General features: G+C 46.0%; 1 protein-coding gene across 3 annotated transcripts in view; it reads left to right on the top strand.

Moving 5' to 3' along the window:
• OGDH (oxoglutarate dehydrogenase) overlaps positions 1 to 3,902 on the top strand; it is a 37,248-nt gene extending 33,346 nt beyond the window's left edge. For all 3 annotated transcript variants that reach the window (XM_077919504.1, XM_077919503.1, XM_077919505.1), the window contains one exon: positions 703 to 3,902. In XM_077919504.1, coding sequence (XP_077775630.1) covers positions 703 to 823 — 121 coding nt within the window. In that variant the 3' untranslated portion in view covers positions 824 to 3,902. The remainder of the gene's footprint in view (positions 1 to 702) is intronic.
• Positions 3,903 to 18,277: the final 14,375 nt, after the last annotated feature.

Consider the following 18,277-nt stretch of genomic DNA (forward strand, 5'->3'; position numbering starts at 1 on the left):
AGGTCTGGACTCAACCATCTGGGAACAGGCCTTGGTTAGGGGACCCTGGGAATGTCACAGCACTGTGCTCCGTATGTGGCTTACATAACCGGACATAGTGCTGGGACCTGAAGGGTATTGCCCCAGTTGCTGGTTGTGGGGTATAGAGCTGCACTGGGCACATAAATGACCTAAGCTTAAGTTGGAGGGCCTTTCATGACCCAGCAGGCCAAATTCCTTATCCCCCACCCCCACCAGTTACATTGGGTAACGGATAGCTGAACAATCCTGCCCACCTATTGGAATTTGCCTATGGTGGGGGGAGAAGGGGGAACACGCTGGTGAAGCAGCATCTAGCAGGATTGAACCACACCCATTAGCTCCCATCACTCCAGTGATGTCAGTTGATTGACAGGTGTGCATGAAAATTGGACTGCAGGCTGGAGTTTCCCGTGGAAACCTTGTTTTAGCAAGAAAACTGGGGGAAGAGGGCAAAGAAGGTGTGGGGCAACCACTGCCAAAGAACACAGAAAACAAAAGACCCACACGTGACTTTGTGGTAGCTGACCCAGGGGCAGAAAAGCACAGGGCTGCAGGGCCCAAAGTACATTCCCGGTCTTGAACTCTGCCAGTCCCATATAGGGCCAGTGTGACTGCAGATGAGCAGTTAAAGGACACCAGCTACAAATTGCCATCTTTCTCTTTCTCCTTTCCACATGCTAGGTATGCTGGACGTGAACCTGCTGCCGCACCAGCCACAGGCAACAAAAAGAACCACCTGACTGAGCTGCAGCGCTTTTTGGACACTGCCTTCAACCTCGACTCTTTCAAGGGCTTGTCTTAAATACTCTTGGACTGGTTTCCGCAGCGCACTGTGTGTGTTTCTCTGTTTGCTCACTTCCTTTCTATGTCCTTAACTATAGACCTTGTAAGCTAATTTAAGGCGCCTGTTATTAATCTCTTGTTTGCTCTTGAGGAACTGCCTCTTCAGTGACCCTGTCCAGAATGCTCGTGTTAGGTTTTATCTTCTGTGTGCTGTAGATCAAACTTCTGGAACAGTGGGTTATCACTCCAGCACAAGCCCATGTCCTTTCTGAGAACCCTGGGACTAACCAGCCCCAATCCCCAGAATGAGGGATTTAGAGGGACTGGTATTTGCCTTCCAAACAAGTGTCTCTCTCTTGAGACTGTGATGACTCCAGATGATGCCCGAGTCATTGTCTCCAACCCAACAGTGATTCAGGAGGCAGGCGTTGCTTTTAAATCACAAACACAAAAGTGCCCACCTGGAAGGACAAGGGGAATGATGTATTTTCATTCCCTTTTGATCTGGCATAACTCTTCAATTGTGTAATGAGATTAGATTCCCTTTCCTTATGCACGACAACCCTACTACTGAAAATCCTGGTCTAGCACCCTAAATCACTGCTGCTGTTTCTTGTGGTTTAGCAGCCTAGCATTACCCATGCTGAATACACGCACAGACAGCTCAAATTCAGGCACTCTTCTTCCAGGAGGGGTCCCTCCCCCTTTAAGGAAGAAGTTATAACTCAGCCCAGGCATTAATCTGTTTGCAGGAGGGGCGTGCTCTTTTCAAAACTGCCACCATTTGTAGTCCTAATATCCCTTCCTGGGTAGGAACTTGGTATACAGTGGACACTAAATAATCTTTTATATAGTCACCAAAGCCACTTCTCTTTCAGCCTCCAGGTTTGCTTAGCTTTCAGGTTCTGACCAAGAGAAAGCTACACTTGGGAATAAAAAAATACCCACAAACTAATGTTTTGTATAGGAAAATGTTGGGACTGATACTTAGATCACACTCTTGTCTATAATACCACATGTAGAGCAAAATTTGAGTCTCTACTATTACTTGAGCAGAAGTTAATGTTTCCCCCCTCTTCATGGGCTATAGTCACATTGCACTTTTTCCCCCCTGAGTTTCACGCAAATGGGAATCCACCTTTGCTTCACACCTCTTTCATAAATTACTTCCATAATGATTATTTCAGTCTTAACTTTGAGTTTAGCAATGCTTTTAAAGGACTTCTTGTGTATATAGAATTGGCGGATGAAGTATTTTTTTTTTTTTTAAAAGAAAAGACCTATTTTCTGTCATTGCAAAACTTTTGGATGAGGCCTGAGTTGCAACAACTTAGCATAATTGATATGTAGCCTGCTAGAAACATTTTTGTGTTGGTGTCTCTGACCTCCACAGAGCTTTCTAGCAAGATATATACATTGGAACCTCAGGTTATGTTAACCTCGGGTAACGTAAACTTAAGTTTGCGAAAGCAGGAAACCTGGAAGTGTTTTGCCACATGCGCAGAAGTGGTCTACTGCTGTATACGCAGAAGTAGTCTCTCCGGTTGCGAAAACTTCGGGATACGGCCGGACCTCCGGAACAGATCCTGTTCACAACCGGAGGTACCACTGTGCTTGTCCCAGGAGGCTCAAACATGGATATAAACACCCAGTTTCCTTGTCGCTGGATAGATTCTTTCCCTGTGTTCTCCTAGCTCTATGCTTAGACTGTGTGAGCAGAGTTTAGGACGGCATGCACTTCTTCTATGAAGTAGCTTGTACCTACTTTCTCATTGGCTTTCTCCTGAATTACACAGCTTCTCAAACACAGCCCTAATTGGGGAGCGGGGAGAGACACAGTGAAACCAATTAAACATTATGGCTTTAAGAAAAGGGTTTTGAGGTAGTTCCAAGGATCTTTTCGGTGAACCTCCCTAACTTTATGTTGCTGTAGTCTTCTGCCTTTCTGGGGCCCCTCGGGTGTTGGGGCTTTCCTCGCCGTTGCCTGAGCAGGGCCCCTCTCAGTAGGTAGTGTGCTAACAAGATAGCTCCAAATTGATCCCACGTGAGATTTCTTACTGCTTCCTCATCTGTGTGCACACTGGAATATACTGACTGATCTTAGGAATGCTGATGTCATTTATCTTCCGCCTGCAGTCCAGAGGCTCAAGCATGGCCACAGTCAACTCTCCTCTACTTTTTGTGGCCTTCGCAACAGGAATTGATGCCATTTCTTGGCTCGCTCTCTTTTTTTAACCCATTGCTGATATCTGGCAACTGCTTTCAATCACAGTAATTACACAGTGGTCTGCCAGTGATAGAATGTACCTCAGTGCTTTGGCTGTCCCTTCCTTTTTCCCCCCCCTCCGTGCGGTCATCACAATGTCATTTGGTGGCAATGGCAGCAATGACTTGATTGGCAAGGCTGTTGAAGAGAGAAATTCTGAACTAGGTTGAGCCTACCCTCTTGGACAGAACACATAGCATGCGCCCGCTGTTGCACTTCCGCCTAAGCCTGTTTCTATTCTGTGTCAATCTCCTGAGCTTCTGAATGTGGTCTGTGTATGCTGCCATGCCATGTCACGTCAGAGCTTTCCCATCCCTCAGAGAAAAGAAAACCTTAACATCTTTGCTGTCTTTGACAGGAGATGTCCAGCTCTATATTCATCTGGCTGACCCCTGGGCATTACTGAGAGACATACAGCTTCCTCCTGTCCCCATCTATCTTCTGTGTGTGCTGCCAGCCATACCAAAAGAGTGTGCCATCTTGTGAATAAATACTTTTCTATAATCTAAGAATCTGTGCTGCTTCACTAGTGGGAACAGCACATTCCAAAAGTGATGCCCACTGTTTGGGGGTAGGCTGTCAACAAAAGGGTTTATGTGGGACTGCAATATTTGTTCTTTAGCTCTGCAGAGAGAGAGAGAAAAATCCTAGTGTCTAACCTTTGCCAAAGCCAGGGGCCAGTGGAGAGAGGGAGGTTGCCTGTTCAGGGCTAGCGCTACCCTAGGGCTCCCCTCAAACTCACAGCCTGACTTTTATTTATTTTGGTTTTAAAACAAAAACAAAAAATCAGACATGTCTGGCTTAAACAATAAAGCCTGATCTTCTTCCCAAAGTGTCTCCAGCTTGCTCAGTTGTCCGAGATTCATTCTTTCACCCAGTGCAAATGACACAAGCCCCTGTTGAGGGCAGGCGGGATGGAAACCGGGAAGGGCCAATTCCACCAGCAGCCTTGCACACTCCTGTGAAAACGTATAAAATGACTTGAGCAAGAGTCATAATCTGTGCTTATCTGAAGCTATTTATTACAGTTGGTGCTCAATGAGCACATCCTGACCCTGGTCTGAAGACCATCCATCCCCAAGTAGGCACACTAAAAGCTTAAACGTCATTTTGAATTGGTCCAACCTGCAAGTGCAGGTGGTCCAGCAAGGCAAGTTTATCTCAAGGTAAGTACTGAATCGACAGCAGCAGCCACCACTGGGCTTCAGTGCGGCATAATTATCTTGACGTGTTCAGAGGAGTCAGTGCCAGCAATAGGATGCATGGAAAGTGACTTCTGGATTTTTCTCATTCACCTTTGGTTAACAATATGCAGCAAAGTAAAGCATGGAAATATAGGCTGTTAGACCTTTAAAATATGTCCTTTAAAGTGAGCTCCAAAGTTTCTCTCTTACCCCAGCATATAAAAAAGACCACACATTTGGTAAGTTACAAAATAAGTTTCCTTACAAACTCTCCAAAGGTCAGATCCGTGTGTTTCAGAAAATTGCACAGGCAGTAAAACATGGCATAGTTATGAAAGTTTCTAAATTATTGGTATAGGAACTTCAGAGTGGTTTGTGAGAGCCATGCGGTCTGAACTGGAGCAGCCAGATCAGATGTTCTCACATGGCGAACTCAATAGGAACAAAGACTTGACTACCTAGTTCCTCCCAAGGTGAGCTAAGCCTGGCAGGACAGCTTACTATATGGTCTTTTACACCTTCATGCATTAATCAGACTTCAAGCATATTGGTTATTTGAAGCTGGTTATCCCATACCTAGAAAGAGGCGTTTTTTAGAGAGAGAGAATTTTTTTTTTCTTAAATGCTCCTATAGAGTTGGCTCATGAAGTACAGTAATGAAAGAAAGCCAGGACAGCTTTAATGTCCACCAGCACAGTTTGGGGGGGGGGGGGAAGCTTTGAATTGAAAATGAGTCCCTGATTAATTGGGCAGCAGATTTCTGAAAACAAAGTTGGCATTTTAAAAGACGTATCCCCTCTTCTTCCTCGTGCATCAGGGAATGCATCTTTTAAAATGCTATTACACATGTGCATCATCTGAAAACAAAGAAAATAACGCTCCTTCAGGCATACCATGTTTATTTGCAAATGTATGCAGATTTAATAAATAGGTTAACTAAGTAATAACTCAATGTTAGAAATGTAATTTGTTCTAGCCACAGAGAACATGAAATGAGTTAGATGGCGGCCAACCCACTTCTATGTCCTGCAGATCAAGAGGTTTGCCTTGCTCTCCTCTTTTCATTGGAAGTCAAGACTGGTGATTTCAAAACAAGCAGATTTTGTTGGAGCAGTTTCTTAGCTCTTCTCTCACCCCCCACAGTGCTGTTAGCGCGTACAGAGTGCCAGTGTCTAACACGTACCACCGAAACTGCAGTTGGCCTCAGGAGGGCAGCTGCTTATGTTTCTAGGCCAAGGGCAAATGTCTTTCAGAGGGCAATTTTATCCAGGCTAGCATGGGATGAAGGTAAAATTCCCTCCCATCTGCTATGGTTGCGATCTTGGCGGTGGGCGTGCAGTATAGCTGCTACAGTGGTGCCCCGCAAGACGAATGCCTCGCAAGACGAAAAACTCGCTAGACGAAAGGGTTTTCCGTTTTTTGAGTCGTTCCACAAGACGAATTTCCCTATGGGCTTGCTTCACAAGACGAAACGTCTTGCGAGTTTGTTTCCTTTTTCTTAAAGCCGCTAAGCCGTTAATAGCCACTTAGCCGCTAAGCCGCTAATAGCCGTGCTTTGCAAGACGAAAAAACCGCAAGACGAAGAGACTCGCAGAATGGATTAATTTCGTCTTGCGAGGCACCACTGTATTCAAAAACACTGCGGATGCAGCTCTGAAGATGTAATTGAATACGGTATATAGTCTGGCAGTCAAGATAGGCTAGAAGAATTACTTGGCTTCTACCCACTAAGAATAAAACAACTTTGTAGATCAGGGCCACAAGGAACTGGTGGTCCTCTAGCTATTGGTGTCGGGCAAGTCCATCAACTCCAACTGGCATGGACAATTAATCAGGTGCTGGGAGTTGTTGATCGACTAGAATGGGTTTCCCACCCATGTTGCAAATGGTTCTGGAAACTGAGCAAGTACTTGTGTCCTTTTCAAATGGGATTTTTTTCTTTCCATTTTCCACTCCCATCATAATGCGTGGTGCTCTATTTTGTTCTGCACTGGCACAATGCAGAGGAACAGCAGAAACTTAAGTTGCCACTGCATTAGCGGTATAAATAGGACAGGAATGAAGTGCACGATTGCCTAAGGTGCAAATTAACTGGTGCTGTTTGAGAAAACAGGTGTGAATTCCACATGGTTGGCACACCATGAAATAGCAGCAGACCTTGTAAGAAAGTGATGGGGCGACTGACTGCAAGCTCTGGTCTTTGTTCCACTCCGTCATTAGGACTTGAGCACCACGGTGTGCTCTCCACACTTTTAAATCTAGAATAGCTCAGATGTCCCGATAGTTTTAGGAACCCCCAGCTGGCAGAGCAATCTTGGCCTTCCAGAGGATCCAGTTTGGTTAATGAGGCCATTTCCACAGAACCACATTCCTCTGCTGTTGTCCTGGTGATATGTGCTGGCGGATGTGGCTCAATTCTTTGACCGCTGTGCCCATTACAGTACATCCCTTTCCATTTGGCCGGGCCCTGCAGTTCCCCTGATGGGGACTGCTGTATGCAACCAAAGCAGCAAACACTGCTCATCAGCTGATTCTAAGGGCAGCAAATTGTTTTGGTGGCAAGTGGGACTATGCATGTGACTGGCATAGTAACTTTGTATTGCACCACAAGTAACCAGTCCAAAAAGCCTTTGGAAGGGATGGTGTTATCTCACTTAGCAGGTGCCTATTTTTTAAAAAGAGATGCTATACAGAATGGACTTGGCTAGGGGCAGGAGACAGAACCCACCTGTGGCTTTTGTGTCAGGTCTCCTGCATCAACAGCTGTACAGAGAACTCTGAAGCTGTAAAAGTTCAATGGCACTTGAACACATTCATTAACAGCCGGTTAAGGGACAATTCACGGTGCTGACGGTGACATACCAAAGTGCTTAAATGTCTTGAGATATAACAGACCTGGGAAATGTCTAACACATCTCCCAGTTGTTACCTTGAAAATAGCCCATGAACCCTTTTTTAGGAGGTTTGGAAAAGTTTTGTTGTAGCACCCAGATGCTTGGAGCCTTAATGTAATGCGCCTCCAGTCTACAATGCTGGACGATGGGTCGTAATGGAGCCACCAGATGGCAGCACATTATTGGCATAGATTTGGGATTAAATCTGATATAGATGGAACTAGGGTTGCCATATTTCAAAAAGTGAAAATCCGGACACAAAAGTTGTTGAGCTTTATTGGGGGGGGGGCAAATAAATGACACTTCTGATGGGTTGCCATATACCCGGACGCCATTTTCGACGGACGAATCCTGTGTATGTCCGGGAAATTCCAGCCATATGGCAGCCCTAGATGGAACCAAAGAGTACTTCAAAAGTTGTTGCCGCAAGCATTTTAATTTTCCTAAGGTCTTCTATGAAAATGAAAGTTAATAGCAACCAAAGGTACATTAGAATGCTAAACAAAGAGAATGCACAACAGCTCAATGCAGCAGCAAGAAACCTGTAGCCCTCAACAAGTTGTTGGACTCCAGTTCCCATCAGCCCCAGCTAGCCTAGCTGCCTAGCCAAAGCTCAGGAGTCATGGGAACTGTAGTCCTGCAACATCTGGCGAGCCACAGGCTTTCCATCCTTGGACTCCTTAATGGATTCTCTCCCCAACGTTTGTGCAGAAGCCTGGAGGTTCCCAAGCTGTTCCAGTGAAAAGCTGTCCTACCAACCCCATACATACTAATTTGTGATCCAGCACTGCCTCTGTTTCTTGGTCAACAAATCTGTTTAAGAGAAAACTCGGGTGGAGTTTTCTTTCTATCCAAGGCGGAAAATCTGGTTTTTCTTGTTAAAGCTAGATAAATGGGCTTGGCCGCCAGGCACCACCATAGTAATGCGTAGGCGATGTCAGAGAAAACAGAGTAATGAGAAAACTGTAGTAATGAGTAGGTGATGGCAAGGAAACAGAGGCTGGGAAGAACTTTGAAAGGTTCTCTACAGTTCATATGCCTTCTCTCCAGTCTTTGGATATTCAGAATTTACCCATAAATTTTGGTTCTGCCAATTCAGCACTGACAATGCTGGTAAATAGATAGGGATCTTCATGTGCAATAGCATGCACCCTGCTGCTACATGTGAGCTCTGTAGAAAAGGGTACCATGTCACTTGCATTAAAACAGAGCATGGCGTCGTTGACTCACCTCCTAAAACCACAATTGAATGACCATTAGAACTAAATGGCAGCAGTTCTTGAACATTGGGTGGTGTTGATGGGGTAAGGTGGATGCAGGTGGCCCCATAATTCCCATGTGGATCAATGCAGCTGTTCTAGCAAGAGCTTGCCATCACCTTTCCAGGCTGCTGAGAGGAGGATGGCCTTAGAAACTTATGCACTGGGAAATGATATACAATTAATTGAAGAGGATGTTCAAAATAACTTTTGTAAAAAAAAATAAAAAACCAGAAGCTTTTCTTTTGGGAATTATACAGACAGAACTACCTAAATCGTACCGTATTTTTTGTCCCATAGGACGCTCCGTCCCATAGGACACACCTAGATTTTTGGGGGGGGGAATAAAGGGGGGGAATTTCCTTTATTCCCCCCCCCCAAAAGCAGGTCGGGAAAACCGAACCAGGTCGGGAACAGCGGGATGGCGGCTCCCTGCTGTCCCCCGAGCTTGTGGGGCTGGCCGATGTCTGCCCAGCGCGAGGGGCGCTCTGCTTCAGGGTGCCCCGCCTGCCGGGCAGCAGGCTGCTATCCACAGCGTGGGGAGCCCTGCAGGGAACTCCTGCAGGGCTCCCCACGCTGCGAATGTCTTCCTGAAGCCTGGAGAGCGAGAGGGGTCGGTGCGCACCGACCCCTCTCGCTCTCCAAGCTTCAGCAAAAGCCTGCATTCACCCCATAGGATGCACCCAGATTTCCCCTTCATTTTTGGAGGGGGAAAAGTGTGTTCTATAGGGCGAAAAATACGGTATACTACTACAATTGCTATACTACTATAGCAGCAAGAATGCTACTTGCCCCAAAGTGAAAAGAAGCAGAAGTCCCAGCAAAGGAAGAATGGATACAAAAACTTATGGAACATGCAGAAATGGCGAAACTTACCGGAAGAATAAGAAATCAAGACAAGAAACTTTTTGTAAAAGAATGGAAATGGTTTATTGTATATTTGCAGATAAATTGCAAATAGATAGAAACATTGGCAGGATTTTTGTAATAACCTGCAGTTTCATAAGAGTGTATATTTAAAGTAGATAATTAAATGAGCAAATTAAATGAATTTGGATATGCTGAAAATATTAAAAAATAAATTCAGGGAACCGCAGAGAGAAGGGGAAGGAAGTCAAGTTTCGAAATGTTAAAATGATTCTAAAACTAATGAAATGTATAAACTTGAAAAGTATAAATAATTTATTTTTTTAAAGAAACTTATGCACCTCTGAGACACTGCATCCTCCTGCTCTGGGGTGTTGTGCCCCTATAATTTGAGAACCACTGCTGTTGTTGAAATGCATGTCACAATTATTCTGCATACAGAAGCATGACTTATGGTACCATGCTTAAAATAATATGATTATCATTATAATAGGGTTCATTACACTTGGCTTTTTTAACATTATCAGTAGAGGTCTCCGCTTTGGAGAGTTTAACACTGATGGGTGGTAGATGCTGCTCATCTGGTAATGTCAATGTGTAGAGTCATCTCTTGTGTTGTTGGAAAAGAGTGTTTGTGATGACCAGCTTGTTCTCTTGACAGAGCTCTATTAGCCTTTGCCCTGCTTCGTTTTGAACTCCAAGGGAGCTGGACCATAAAGAAGGCTGATCACTGAATAATTGATGCTTTTGAATTATGGTGCTGGTGGAGCCGCTTGCGAGTCCCATGGACTGCAAGAAGATCAAACCTATCCATTCTGAAGGAACTCAGCCCTGAGTGCTCACTGGAAGGACAGATCCTGAAGCTGAGATTCCAATACTTTGGCTACCTCATGAGAAGAGAAGACTCCCTGGAAAAGACCCTGATGTTGGGAAAGATGGAGGGCCCAAGGAGAAGGGGACAACAGAGGACGAGATGGTGGGACAGTGTTCTCAAAGCTACCAACATGAGTTTGACCAAACTGCGGGAGGCAGTGGAAGACAGGAGTGCCTGGCGTGCTCTGGTCCAGGGGGTCACGAAGAGTCGGACACGACTAAACGACTAAACAACAATGCACAATCAGGATTGCATATTAAGGCTCCCGATTGTGCATTGGCAGAGACATCTGCCACACACCTGATGTCACATAAGGCATTGCTTTGGGACGGGTTAAGTGTCAGCCTCATGGGCCAAATTCAAACTCCTGGGGGGCCAGATGTTCCCCACCCCATTTTAAATCATGGGGTAGGAAGAGATGAAGGTGATCAGGTACATTTGCAGAAACCTCAAACATAATGAGAGATAAGTAATTTTACATCATGGATTGGAAGGTATTTCCATGCAGGATCAAGGAAGAGTTAGCAAAAGTCTTCTATCCCCAAACCTTATTATTCCCTAAATAGTCTTCACAGAATCGAGCTTCCTTCTCCTTGCTGCTTATGAAGGCTTGTTAGATTGCCAGCCCTCTTCTGTCAACTCCAGAAAAGGAGGGAGATAATGGGGATTGTGTGGGGGTTGGTATTTAAAATTTTATTTTTGTGGTTATTACAGGGTGAGTACAGAATCATGAGACCTGATAAAAAGCACAAGATCTGGCAGCCTAATGGAAAAAGGGGGAAATAAAGGGTTCTCTAAGAAGAGTTCTGACCTGGCATACTACAAAGCAGCTTTTTGTCCATGTCACTCGCAGCTGTTTACATTTTACAGCACATTATTTCCCTCAAAGAATTCTGGGCAGCGTAGTTTGCTGGGAATTGTAACTCTGTGAGGAGCAACTCCACTACGCAGTATTTCAGACTTTTAGTTTAGGGGAAACTTCTACCACGTGAAAGAAGCTTCTAAAATTACACAAGGCATGGAGAAAGCAGAGAGAGGTTTTTCCTTTCTCATAACACTAGAATTCACGGACAGTCAATGAAGCTGAATGTGGGAAGATCTGGGACTTGCAAAATAAAGTCTTCCTTCAAGCAGCACATAGCTAAACCAATGGAAGTTGCTCCCAAAAGAGGCAGTGATGGCCACAAACTTTGAAATGGCTTTGAAAGAGGTTTGGACAAATCCATGGACAAGAAAACTATCAATACCTGCTTGTCATGATGACTTGGCTTTGCCTTTAAAGTGGTACCTCGGGTTACAGACGCTTCAGGTTACGCAATTTCAGGTTGTGCACCGCGCCGAATCCAGAAGTACCGGAACGGGCTACTTCTGGGTTTCGGCGCTTGTGCATGTGCAGAAACACTAAATTGTGCTTTGCACATGCACAGAAGCACCGAATCACGACCCACACATGCGCAGACGCGGCGCTGCGGGTTCCGAATGCTGCGGGTTGCGAACATGCCTCCCGCATGGATCACGTTCACAACCCGAGGTTCCATTGTATGGTCAAAGGCAGCAGCGCTTCTGATTCTATCTTCTGGAAACCTCGGGAGGGGAGAGGACTCTTGTGCTTGCAGGTTTCCCGCAGGTACCTGGGTGGACAATGTGAAGAACAGAAGGCTGGACTCAGTGGGCCAGCAGGCTGTTCTTATGTACATGATGCTTCTGACACTCGGTTATCTCCAACCTTTTTGCCATCGTGGAGCTTACAGTAGCATAGAGCAGATTTTTAAGGTGTCTCCCATCCTGACACGGACCAGACCAAGACCTACTTAGCTTCTGTAAGGTAGGGTTACCAGATGTCCCCGGTTCCCAGGGAATGTCTCCAGATTTGCAAATCTGTCCCCAGGAAATGTGGCAGCGGCAGCCTCAGCAGCCCGGAGCCAGCCTGGTAGCACAGTTGGCTCTGGCTGGCTTCAGGAGCTGCTCGCTGCCATGGCGTCTGCCATTTTTCCTTGCTGGAAGTCCCCTATGATGTGAGCAACACATATGCAACTATAATATAATATGCATATTACAACTATAATTTCCAGCTGCACTGGCTCCTGGTGGAGTACAGGGTAAGATTTAAGGTGCTGGTTTTGACCTTTAAAGCCCTTCACGGCCTAGGACCCTCGTACCTACGGGACTGCCTCTCCCGGTATGCCCCACGGAGAGCCTCAAGGTCCATAAATAGCAACACCCTAGAGGTCCCGGGCCCTAAGGAAGTTAGATTAGCTTCAACCAGAGCCAGGGCCTTTTCAACACTGGCTCCAGCCTGGTGGAACGCTCTGCCTCATGAGACGAGGGCCCTGCGGGATCTGATTTCTTTCCGCAGGGCCTGTTAGACAGAGTTGTTCCACCTGGCCTTTGGTTTGGAGCCAATTTGATTCCCTCCCCCTCTTTCTTTTTTCTTTCTCCTCCTGTGATGAGGCTGTATTTTAATATTTTAATGTTTCAATATTTTAATTGTTGTATTTTAACCTTGTTTTTAAGTTGTATTCATTCAACTTGTTTTTATTATTGCTTGTTAGCCGCCCTGAGCCCGGCCTTGGCTGGGTATAAATAATAATAATAATAATAACAATTATTATTATTATTATTATTATTATTATTATTATTATTATATCTACCTGTGTCTATCTCGTAGCATTTAAAGCAGCTACATCCATTTCCCCCCAGCGCCACCCACATCTGTGGCATGTGGGAATACGCTGCAAGAAGCTGTCGTTTGTCCTCCGTTTCCCACCATGCAATTCTCAATGGGCAAAAGCAACTAGCTATGTAAGAACTTCAAGACTTTGGCTGAATCACTGGTGGGGAACCTCTGGAGGACCACAGGTTCCCTACTCCTGTTCTGCAACGGAACAAAAAGACTTGCTTTTGCTTGTTTTGTTTTTGCTTTCCCTTATGTTTGTCACCTCCTGCCTAAGTCTTGGCCCATCACTGCTGCCTGCAGAGCAAGTTTAGTTAATGGATAACGCAAGCTGTTATCCTTTGGGTGACGCAGGCAGGGAGGGAAACTCTTGCAACTGTGATTCATGGAGAGGGGGGGTTAGCTTTTTCCTTGACAGTTTGCTCTGTGACGCCGCACATGAGATTCAAAAGTGCTGGGGACTGTGTTTACTGATGCTTACGCCCGCAGAGTAGTGGTGGAGCTGAAGTCTTTCCCTGTGCGGGCAAGACTCCAAAAGGCCTTTTTTCTGCAGCAGATTGCAAGCAGACAGTCGCAGTCATGTCTAGGACACCCTGGAGCTGCCTCTCCTGAACTCTAAGCACGGCTGCAGCTGCCATCAGTCGGCAAGATGGCATCTGTCTTAATTACACCCCAGGAGGTTTTTAAGGTAGCGCCAAGGCTCGCTCTTGTGCATAGGAGTTTAATTCTATTTAGACCGTGGTACTTAGATCTGCAGTATAAATTAGGAGAGTGCCTTCCATACCTTTCCCCCCTAATAATAACAGATTAAAGTAGATGGTATAATAAAATGCAACAGCAACTTAACCAGGGGAACAAATTATCTGAGTCCTAGGAAAATGTAAAGGGCAATGGAAAATATATCACAGTCAGCACTGTGGTGTCATAGAATCATAGAATCATAGAGTTGGAAGAGACCACAAGGGCCATCGAGTCCAACCCCCTGCCAAGCAGGAAACACCATCAGAGCACTCCTGACATATGGTTGTCAAGCCTCTGCTTAAAGACCTCCAAAGAAGGAGACTCCACCACACTCCTTGGCAGCCAATTCCACTGTCGAACAGCTCTTACTGTCAGGAAGTTCTTCCTAATGTTTAGGTGGAATCTTCTTTCTTGTAGTTTAGATCCATTGCTCCGTGTCCGCTTCTCTGGAGCAGCAGAAAACAACCTTTCTCCCTCCTCTATGTGACATCCTTTTATATATTTGAACATGGCTATCATATCACCCCTTAACCTCCTCTTCTCCAGGCTAAACATGCCCAGCTCCCTTAGCCGTTCCTCATAAGGCATCGTTTCCAGGCCTTTGACCATTTTGGTTGCCCTCCTCTGGACACGTTCCAGTTTGTCAGTGTCCTTCTTGAACTGTGGTGCCCAGAACTGGACACAGTACTCCAGGTGAGGTCTGACCAGAGCAGAATACAGTGGCACTATTACTTCCCTTGATCTAGATGCTATACTCTGTGTCACCACAGAGAAGACCCTGGTCTCTGGTCATCATTGGTGCTAGCTCTAATGGAACTGGAGAAGGGTCTGTGAGGGAAGGTTTAAACTTAAAGCATACATCTGAATCACGATTATACCATTTTAACAGTAATGACTTCCCCCAAAGAATGCTGAGAACTGTAGTTTGTTAAGGGTGCTGAGAGTTTCGTTGAGGCTCCCTATTTCCCACCCTGAATTAAATTCTCAGGGTGATTTAACAATCAATTCCTCTTCACATGGAACTTGGGGAATTTGTAGGTCTGGGAAGGGAACAAATGCAATATATATTTCGCAATAAAATACAACCATATATAAATATCAGACAACATGCAATATGTAATGAAACAAAAACCAATACAGTCACCTTAACTAATCAGTTCACAATTACTGGGCCATGAAAGTATTTCGAAACAGACAACTCTGTCATGTGCCCATGGAAGTTTATTAGCCTGTGGTTTGCTGTGGGGCCTTTGGGGTGTGTTGTGCTTGTAGGAAAACGAGTGGGAGATATTACTAAGGAGAATGAGGCTGCTAACACACATTGTATTCTACAGTTACTGGCACTTGGGTACTTGTCCCCCCCCCCCCTACATAGTCCATGCACAGTCTAAATCAATTGCCTGCTTTTTGCCCCTGAAAAGCACTTCTTGAGAAACTGCTTTCATTCCGAAAACAAAAGCTCACTGCAGATGATTCCACATTACCAGATCCTGGCAAGAAGTGTGGAGCCATCCCTGCCCCGTGACATTGTGGGCGGTTGTATACCGAGATCACAAGCTCTGCTTTCTCCTCCCGTCACCTGGGTCGTGTACAGGGAGGAAAGGTGCGGAAAGCCTAATAAGGGGCAGGTTAATGCATTATCAAGTAACCTTGCACGCCCTTGTGGACGGCAGGATCTAGAATCAATCTAGGCTGAAAGCGGCACAAACAATTCCGAGCTGAGAAAAGCTGTGTTTTTGTGCTGCAAGGGGGTTCAGCATGCATAAAGCAAGTGACTTTTGTCATCGGGTCAAGGATGGAGGAAAGAACCACACCTTTGTCTCAGATGGTCACTGTGTGCCTGACCTTTGTCAGCGGTGCCCAGTGCATGATGATCTGGCTGGGTCGCTGTGACCAGCCAGGGATTCAGGGAGCCCTTAAGGCGGTTTTGCTAATGAGCGCAGCAAGGACCTAGGACAAGGAGAGGCAGCCCGCACAGTGCCCTGCTGTCACCATGGCAACAGCAGTTCATCCCGTCTGCAGGAGGGGAAACGGGAGGCACAAAAGCATGATCTCACAACAGATCGACCTCTTCGCCAGCCAGTTCCGTCTTCTCTGACTTAGTAACAGTGCCAGCCATGCTTTTTTTCCCCAGTGTGTGGGGCAGGGAGGGGAATCCCAATTTAGTTTTGATTACGCACCAGTAGCCAATTGCATACCTCCTGACTGGAGATGAAAGAATAAATTCAAGACGTGGTACATATCTTCAGAATGTATATAAAGTCTAGGTGCATTTTTAAGGGTAATATCTGCTATATATATTATGGGAAATGGCTTGTCTGTTTGCTTGTTTGTTCTCTGTGCTTTCGGACACCTCTTGCGAAAGTTGGCTTGAGGGCTCCCAAGATGCGGGTGGTGTTTACTGTTGACCTTGAGCTACTGGCCGCCATTTTGAATTAAGGTAGCGGACTGAAACGCGACTTTGGCAGGACTTTACCTAATTTTTGGCATGACAGATGCAAACTGACAAATTACATCCTCTGTTTAAAAAAATCACAGATTACCGTATTTTTCGCCCTATAGGACGCACTTTTTCCCCTCCAAAAATGAAGGGGAAATGTGTGTGCGTCCTATGGGGCGAATGCAGGCTTTCGCTGAAGCCTGGAGAGCGAGAGGGGAGAGCATCCAGGCTTCGCGCAGCTCTCAGCAAGCAGTGGGAGCCGGCGCTGGGCTCCCACGGCTTGCAGAGAGCTGCCTGTTCTGAGGGATGGGGATGGGGATGGGGGAAGCTCGGGCTTCCCCCGCCCCAGCCCCGCGCCTGGGGGGAAAATAATTTTTCCCCCTTTATTTCCCCCCCCCAAAAAAACTAGGTGCGCCTTATGGGACGGTGCGTCCTATAGGGCGAAAAATACGGTAGTTTTGGTTTCTAAAAATTTCCAGTTAGAGCCAGGAACCCCACCCCCCATAGTTACATAAAAGGTAAAGGTAAAGGTACCCCTGACCGTTAGGTCCAGTCACGGATGACTCTGGGGTTGCGGCACTCATCTCACTTTACAGGCCGAGTTACATAAGTTACATATAAATTCACTGCCAATTAGCTGCCAAGTCAGGGTGCAATTTTTCAGGTAAAGGTAAAGGTAAAGGGACCCCTGACCATTAGGTCCAGTTGCAGACGACTCTGGGGTTGCGGTGTTCATCTCGCTTTATTGGCAGAGGGATCCGGCGTACAGCTTCCGGATCATGTGGCCAGCATGACTAAGCCGCTTCTAGCGAACCAGAGCAGCATACGGAAATGCCGTTTACCTTACCGCCAGAGCGGTACCTATTTATCTACTTGCACTTTGACGTGCTTTTGAACTGCTAGGTTGGCAGGAGCAGGGACCGAGCAACGGGAGGTCACCCTGTCGCGGGGATTCGAACCGCCGACCTTCTGTTCAGCAAGTCCTAGGCTTTGTGGTTTAGACCACAGTGCCACCTGTTTTTCATGTATTAAGCACTATATAGCCTGTAAGCAGGATACCTGAAATATCATCTCACCTGTATTCTGCAGGAGGCCCATTCCACACACTGTAGGAACTGAGCCTTTCATGTTGCGGCACCAAGCCTTTAGCTTCCTCTCATGTTAATATTAGACAGGCGCTGTCTCTATTTCCCTTTCGGTGCCTACTGAAAACCTTCCTCTTTCAACAAATCCTTCAAGCAGCAATTGTGACTGTTTTTGAGATGGTTTTAAGGCTCTATCGTTTCTTACTTGCTACTCTGTGCCTCCTTTGGGAGGAAGGGAGGGATATAAAGTTAATAAATAGTCATATGAATTGGCATTACAATATTATATTAGAATATTGTCAGAGGAAAGAAGAAAAACAAAGCAACATTACCATACAATCGCCACATGCAATGAAATTACTGTGTATGATGATTGAAGGTTTCTGGGTGGGGTGGGCTCCCTAGAACTTATGGGTCCTCATGCACGACACGTATATGGCCACATTCTGCCTAGCAGAATGTACACATGCAGCTTAAAATAGTCAGCCCTCTCCACCGTTGTTCATTAGGGCAAGCAAGTGAATATCTGGAGTTATTAGCTACTGCATTACAATTTGCATTTATTACCGTATGTCACAATTGTAAAGGATCATGGATGAGCACCTCCGTGGCATGTAGAAGGTTCAACTGCTGGCCTCTTCAGGTAGGGTTGGGAGAGACCCTTGTCTGAAACCCCAAAGAGCTGCTCTCAGTCAGTGTAGACAATGTTGAACCAGATGGGGCAGTGGTCTAAGGCTGTGTGATGTTGTTGTCTGTCTGTCTGTCTGTCTGTCTGTCTGTTTATATCCCGCCCACCTGGCTGGGTTTCCCCAGCCACTCTGGGTGGCTTTCCGCAAAATATAAAAAATAACAAAATATCAGACATTGAAAAATGTTCCTCCTCCCTCACCTCATCTGCCCACAGCTATCCCAGACTAAAAATCATTTCTGAGGACATGCCGATACTTGCCTTACCGCTGTGGCGGCATAAACCAGTCATTAGTGGTTGTGGGAAGGCTTGGCATGTCACCATGCCAATGATGACACATGCTTTTCCTGGTTTCTCCTACCTCTGAAAACAGTGCCTCACAGCAAGCTCCTCATTTTGTCTTCACAACAACCCTGTGGTGTAGGTTAGGCTGAGACACAGTGACTGGTCCAAGGTGACTCCGTGAGTGTCATGGCCCAGTGGGGATTTGAACCCTGGTCT

The sequence above is a fragment of the Podarcis muralis genome, chromosome 15 (assembly GCF_964188315.1).
Source record: "Podarcis muralis chromosome 15, rPodMur119.hap1.1, whole genome shotgun sequence".
NCBI classification, from domain to species: domain Eukaryota; kingdom Metazoa; phylum Chordata; class Lepidosauria; order Squamata; family Lacertidae; genus Podarcis; species Podarcis muralis.